Source organism: Otolemur garnettii, unplaced genomic scaffold (genome assembly GCF_000181295.1).
Source record: "Otolemur garnettii isolate 467f Iridium unplaced genomic scaffold, OtoGar3 scaffold00152, whole genome shotgun sequence".
In the NCBI taxonomy this organism is placed as follows: Eukaryota; Metazoa; Chordata; class Mammalia; order Primates; family Galagidae; genus Otolemur; species Otolemur garnettii.
The window spans coordinates 2,762,978-2,770,181 of NW_003852547.1; the positions used below are offsets into that span (position 1 = coordinate 2,762,978).

The 7,204-nt window shown below is 46.4% G+C and overlaps 1 protein-coding gene across 1 annotated transcript in view; it reads right to left on the minus strand.

Annotated features, from left to right (window-relative positions):
* Positions 1-5,556, minus strand: part of OPA3 (OPA3, outer mitochondrial membrane lipid metabolism regulator) — a 27,540-nt gene extending 21,984 nt beyond the window's left edge. Inside the window, exon 1 of the mRNA XM_003799601.3 lies at positions 5,369-5,556. Within this exon, the coding sequence (XP_003799649.1) occupies positions 5,369-5,510 (142 nt within the window). The 5' untranslated portion in view covers positions 5,511-5,556. The remainder of the gene's footprint in view (positions 1-5,368) is intronic.
* Positions 5,557-7,204: the final 1,648 nt, after the last annotated feature.

Genomic DNA, 7,204 nt, shown 5'->3' on the forward strand with positions numbered 1-7,204 from the left:
CTCGCTTGAGCCCAGGAGTTGGAGGTTGCTGTGAGCTGTGATGCCACGGCACCCTACCCAGGGGGACAGCTTGAGGCTCTGACTCAAAAAAAAAATAAAAAATAAAAGTAAAAATAGAAAAACTTGCCCAGTGTTGTGGAAGGCACCTGGATTCCCAGTCCCTGGAGGCTGAGGCAAGAGGATCACTTTTGCCGAAGAGTTTGAGGTTGCTGTGAGCTACGATGCCACAGCACTCTAGCTAGGGTGACAGAGTGAGACTCTGCCTCAATAAATGAATAGATATGTAAACAAATAAATAAATAATAATAAAGAAGGCCAGATTAATGACCATTTTTGTAGATTAAAGAATATTAAAGAGAGGCCAGGCACAGTGGCTTACAACTGTAATCCTAGCACTCTGGGAGGCCAAGGTGGGCAGATCACTCGAGCTTATGAGTTTGAGACCAACCTGAGCAAGAGCAAGAACTCGTCTCTAAAAAAAGCTAGAAATTGTGGTAGGTACCTATAGCCCCAGCTACTTGGGAGGCTGAGGCAAGAGGATCACTTGAGCCTAAGACTTTGACATTGCTTTGAGCCGTGACACTATGGCACTCTATTGGGGGTGACAAAGTAAGAGTATGTCTCAAAAAAACCACAAAAGAATATTAAAGTGGCATGATATTTTGAAAATTGTACTATGTGGTTGTACTGCCTTTTCGAAAAAAATAAAACATTTTAAAAGCATAAAAAAAAAAAGAGGCATGATAATCAAATGTAGTGCATGATTCCTGAGCGCACCCTAGATTAGTAATAATAATAATAATAATAAACAGCTAAAAAGGACATTTGGGCTACATTTTTTTGTTTTGGGGGTTTTTTTGTCTGAGACAGAGTCTCAAGCTGTCACCCTGGGTAGAGTGCCATGGCATCATAGTTCAAAGCAACTTCCAACTCGGGTTCAAACAATCCTCTTGCCTCCATTTTTCTATTTTTAGTAGAGACAGGGTCTTGCTTTTGCTTAGGCTGGTCTCGAACTTCTGAGCTTAAGCAATCTACCCACCTCAGCCTCCCAGAGTATTATAGGCATGAGCCACCGCGCCCAGCCTTGAGCTCTATATTCAATAATTTTTTTTTTTAGAGACAGTCTCACTTTGTTGTCCTCAGTAGAGTGCCGTCACAGCAACCTCTAACTCCCGGGCTTAGGCGGTTCTCTTGCCTCAGCCTCCCAAGTAGCTGGGATTACAGGCGCCCACCACAACACCTGGCTATTTTTTTGTTGCAGTTTGGCCGGGGCCAGGTTGGAACCTGCCACCCTTGGTATATGGGGCCAGCACCCTACTTACTGAGCAACAGGCGCCACCCCAATAAGTTTTGTTTTTTTGAGACACAGTCTCACTTTGTTGCCCTTAGTAGTGTTGTGGTGTCGTAACTCACAGCAACCTCAAACTCTTGGGCTCAAGTGATTCTCTTGCCTCAGCCTCCCAAGAAGCTGGGACAATAGGCACCCCCCACAATGCCCAGCTATTTTTAGAGATGGGATCTCAACTCTTCCTCAGGCTGGTCTCAACCCATGAGCTCAGGTAATCTACCTGCCTCGGCCTCCCAGATGCTAGGATTATAGGCATGAGCCACAGTGCCTGGCCTATCATATTCAATAGTATTTTTACTGACATTTTGTTATCACCGTTAAATTTCTCAGGTGTGGTATTAGTACTGTGTTATATGCAGATAAGTGGTACGAGTTGAAATATTTAGGTGTGAAGTGTTGTGTCCACAATTTATTTTTAAATACCTCAGAAAAGTGTGTATACATACACATACAAATAAAAGAGTAAAAAACAAAGAAAATTTGTTGACAACTCATAATTTATGGATAAGTATTCTCTAATTTTTGCCTCTAACAAAAAAAAAATAAGAAAGGACAGAGAAAACAAATAAGTGATGAAGCAGGTGATAAAGCGTATATAAGGGATGATTTTATGATTCTTTCAACTTTTCTGAGGATCTGAATATTTTAAAAGAAGCTTGGGAAAAACTGTCTCCAAAATCTGACACCTCCCCAGTCGCCTCCTGTCTGGACTACTAATAGCTGCCCCCTGCATGCATCAACCCTCTGACTATAGGATCCTATTAAAATACAACTCAGACCCTGTCTCTCTGTGTGCAGAACCCTCCAGTGAGCATTGTTTGACTGAGAGTAAAGCCAAAGCATACACAGAGCCTACAGATCCTGCATAAACTGCCTCCCTTTCCCACCACTAAGAGTTTCCCACCCAATGTGCCAGGTACATCCTGCCTCAGGGCCTCTGCACCTGCAGATCCTTGGGCTGGAATGTTCTTCCCCAGATACCAACACTGCTGGTTGCCTCTCCTACTTTGCATATTTTCAATGAGATCTCCTTGACAGTGCCATCTAAACTTACAATCGGGCAGCACCTATGCTCAGTGGGTAGGGTGCTGGCCACATACACCCAGGCTGTTGGGTTCAAACCCGGCCCAGGGCTAGCTAAAACAATAACAACAACTGCAACAAAAAAAGAAAATAGCCAGGCGTTGTGGTGGGTGCCTGTAGCCCCAGCTACTTGGGAGGCTGAGGCAAGAGAATCGCTTAAGCCCAAGAATTTGAGGTTCCTGTGACCTGTAACACCACAGCACTCTACCCAGGGCCACAGCTTGAGACTGTCTCAAAACAAACAAAAAAACAAACTAACTAACTAACAATCATCCTCCAAATACTCCCTACTCTGCATCCCTGATTTTTTTCAAAGCAATTACTGCTATCTAACACACTTTATATTTTAACTATTTATTTATCTGGCTTTCCCCAAGAGAACTGAGGGCAAAATTTTTTTGCTTTTTCCTCTCTTGTATCCATTATGTTTACACAAAAGCCAAAGCTCATTAACAAGCCGTGTTACCATTTCATATCCATTTAATCTTAACAAAGTATTAAGTCATTTACCTGACTTACCATTTTATGTCCATTTACTCTTAACAAAGTATTATTTACAGCATAAATTCATATATAATCTAAACACAAAATGGGAATAACAGTATCAACTTCACAATAATTTATGGGGACTTAATGTCATAGGGCTGGGAAGTACTGAGCACATGGCCTGGCACAAACTAAGAGCCCAATTAATGTTGTTATTATACATGTTTAATACTAATTGTGGCTCGGTGCCTGTGGCTCAAGTGGCTAAGGCGCCAGCCACATATGCCAAAGGTGGCGGGTTCAAATCCAGCCCCGACCCACCAAACAACAATGACGACTGCAACCAAAAAATAGTCGGGAATTGTGGCGGGCGCCTGTGGTCCCAGCTACTTGGGAGGTGGAGGCAGGAAACTCGCTTGAGACCAGTAGTTGGAGGTTGCTGTGAGCTGTGAGGCTCTGTCTCAAAAAAAAAAAAAAAATACTAATTGTACAGAAAAGGCAACTGAAGCTCTGTTAAATTTTAACCTGCCCAAAGTCATCAGCCTGGGAAGGGGTGGAGCCAAGATTCAAAGCCCTGTAAGTCAGACTCTAGAAGCTATTTTCTAAACCACAATGCTAAGACATGTCACTTTGTCTGGAAGAACAGCAGTGGCAGGAAACAGACTATGTCTAGGAGTCCAGAGTCTAAGTCCTGCTCTGGCACAAACCCTGTATGTGATCTGGGCAATTCACTTCTGCCCTCAAGCCTGCAGTTTTCCCTTCTATAAACCAGAGGAAGTCATTCTCCTTTCCTGACATGGGGACAAAACAACTGTGAGGTTCAAATGTGATCCTCATCTTCGTGCTGATAAGAAAGCACGTTGGAGGCGGCGCCTGTGGCTCAGAGGGTAGGGCGCAAGTCCCATATTCTGAGGGTGACAGGTTCAAACCCAGCCCAGCCAAACTGCAACAAAAAAAGAGTGGGGCATTCTGGCAGGCGCCTGTAGTCCCAGCTACTCAGGAGGCTGAGGCAAAAGAATCTTCTAGGCCCAGGAGTTGGAGGTTGCTGTGAGCTGTGTGACCCCAGCACTCTACCGAGAGCGATAAAGTGAAACTGTCTCCACAAAAAAAAGCACGTTGGTAACTGAAATCTAGTATTTTTCCACTCTAACATCTGCAACCCTGGCAAAGGCCCCATCAAACAGTAAAGGACCAAGAATTATAAACCCTGGGGAGCAAACTTTAAGCACCCAAAGTCACAGGAGGTAAAAAGATGTACACGTTCCTCCCTTTGCCTCAATACCTTCCCTGTCCCCTATGTTGTCTAATGAGATTCTCCTCATACTCAAGGTCCCAGTTTAGATGTCTCCTCTACCAGGAAATTCTCTTTGAACTCCAAGCCAGGTCAAGTCCCTAGAGGGGTATCCCTTCCTATCTCTGTCACCCACTGTGGGCTGTCCCCCCGGACTGTGAATATTTTGAGGGCACATATTGGGGTTAGCTGTTTCACCAGCACTGCCAGCACCAGCCTGGCACAGAGTGAGGTTCACAAAATACTCCCTAAATGAAGTAATGGATGGACGGTTCCTTGATCCATAACATTACATTAAATTCCCTTATTTTATGTTCCCACAAGTCTATAGCACATACATCATCTTTTAAAAGTAGCTAATATCTTGAACATTCAGTATGCCCTTTAGATCTCAGCTCAGGCAGCTCCACTGCTGGGGGCCAGCTGTGTCAGCTACCTCCTCGTAACTCCAGAGCTCCTACTGCCCTGATCACTCTGGGTTGACAGTGATGGATCAGGAGTGTATCTCTCCTAGTGCCCAGCAAAAATCCTGAACACTCCATCTAGCGAATGAACAGGTTATGAGTACATTCATGAATATACAGATGAATGTCCACTCTGGTGAAAATTCCCTTTCTGATAGATTCCCAGGCCACGCCCCCAGAAGCCAGTCTTCATCCCCAAGCAATGCCCCTGACCCGGCCTATTACCCAGGGTAAAACTGAGGCAAACCTAAGCCATATACAAGCACCTCCCATCGCCCAGAGCTGGAAGGAAATTGAAGCATAGGGTAGAGTTTGGATGTGAAATTGCCACAGAACCTCCTGGAAAAGACCAGGTCTGGCCTCTCAGCCCCGCCCTCAGTTCGTCGCGGTCCTGGAAAGACCGCCTAAATTTCTCCCGTCCGCCATACTATTGGCTTGCCGGAACGTCAGTCTCTAGACGCTGTCTTCCTCTATTGGATGGTAATCCAAACCCGCTCGTTGGCGCCCAGCCCTGACCCTGAACCCACGCTCCATCCTCACTATTGGTCTATCCGCATGCCCCTTTCCCAAGAACCTTCCCTTACTGGCTACAGGACTTCGCCGGTTCGGGCTGTGATTGGTCGTACACAAAAAGTACATCCCCTGAGCAACCACCTGAGGGGGGCTGAAGAAAGGAAAGGTTGGGGTCAGACTCACGCTGAGCTGGCGGAAGGCAGATATAGGTCTTGAAGAACTCGCTTCGGCGGGCGGCCTCCTTAATGCGGTTGGCAAGCGGCTTGCTGACTTGCCGGATGCCCAAGTAGAACAGCTTCGCCATAGGGAACGCGCCCACAACCATCTTGGCGGTCGCACGGGGCACGCGCAACCTTGCTAACTGGGCGGGGCGCCTCTGATCTCGCTACTCCTCCCCCGCCTCACGTGGCCGTGCGTGCGTACGGACGGACGCGCGCTCGTGGGAGGGAACTTCAGAGGCGTTCCCTGGCGTCACCGCGTTGAAGCTGGCGTCCCTGCGTCCGTTGCTGAATATGCAAATGTACGCGGAAGTGAGACACACAGGAGGCGGTGCCGTTAAACGGTTGCTTGCGAGAGTGTGAATGGATTCCCACTCTCGCATTTTTTGATATCACTGTTCCTTCGTGATGTCACGTACCGAGTCGTCTTCCTTAGCCAGAGGAGGCTCTTAGTCCTCACTAGGTCTAATGAATCCCAGGTACACCTTCCTCCGCCGGTTAGCGCCCTCACTGGGAATAAGACGAAACTGGCTACGTAGTCATTACCGACCGTGGCTGGAATCCCAGCTCAGCCATTTACTCTCTGGGTAATATTAGACGAGTGACTTAACCTTTCTGACTACCTTACAAAAGGAGAATCGTAATAACATTTGCCTTACTGGGTTGTTGTGAGGCCTGCACGCGAATCTTGAGTGTAAAGTATAATGAGTGAACTCTGTTAAGTCCTTAGAATGGTGCCAGTCGCGTAGTAAGCACTCAGTAAAACAGCCCTGCTTGCTGTACAGGTATTGGCATTGTTGTTGCTAACTCCAGCGAAAAGGTGCATTTCACCCCAGGAGCATCTAATCCAACCCTTTCCCCAGATGAGAAGACCGAGGCCCAGAGAGGGGCAGGGCGCTGGCACCAGGTTCCTCAGCCTGCAAAGATTGCTTGTCCAACGTCTTGGGTATTAAGACTATACCCGTTCTCAAGCAGCCCCACTTCCTCCATTAGCGGGTAGGGTCCCCAGGGAGCTAGCTCAGGAAGGAGTTTAAGGACATGTCCCAGACTGTCCTCCCTTACCCAGCAGGGAACAAAATCATATAAACAATGTTAGGAAGAAGTTAAGAGAAATTCCTGGATAAGAGACTGCTAGTGAGTAATTGAGAGATTGTAGGAGAGGCGGAAGGATAGAAGAAGACAGGGACAGAAGAATGGTGTGTAGGAGGAAACATACATTCAGGAGACACACGAAAGTCAGGAGACCCTGGGTTTTCCTTGGCATCCACTCTGACTCTCTGACTGTCCTTTGTCAAATGTCAGTCACCAAGGGATCCGAGTTTCTTCATCTGCAATGATAGTGCTGCTATGTGTGTGTACCCAGATATTCTAAATTTCTAAGAATGCCAAGATTACATAAAAACAATCTCTTCCTGGGATCCTTTCTGGATTGAAGGTGTGAAAGAAGGAGGCCTATTTAAGGTCCATAATCCACTTGGGACCAACCCTTTTCTTATTTTATAAACAGGCTGAGTGAGGCAAGGGGATGAAAGGGTTTTGCCTAAAATTTCAGAGACTGGGATTTCTTGAGTTGCAGGCCAGGGCTTTCTCCTGATCCCTGAGGATATTAGCCTGGGGCCCAAAGACCTACTGTGAGACTGAAGACCTCAAGGGGTTTAGGAAACTTCTAAACTTGTATATGACATTTTTCTGTATAATCCACTGCTATTTCCTCAGCTTTTAGATGATGCCTGACACACAGTAGGTGCTCAATAAATATACATTGAATGAATGGGAATGAGCATTTGGTGGGATAGAGTGC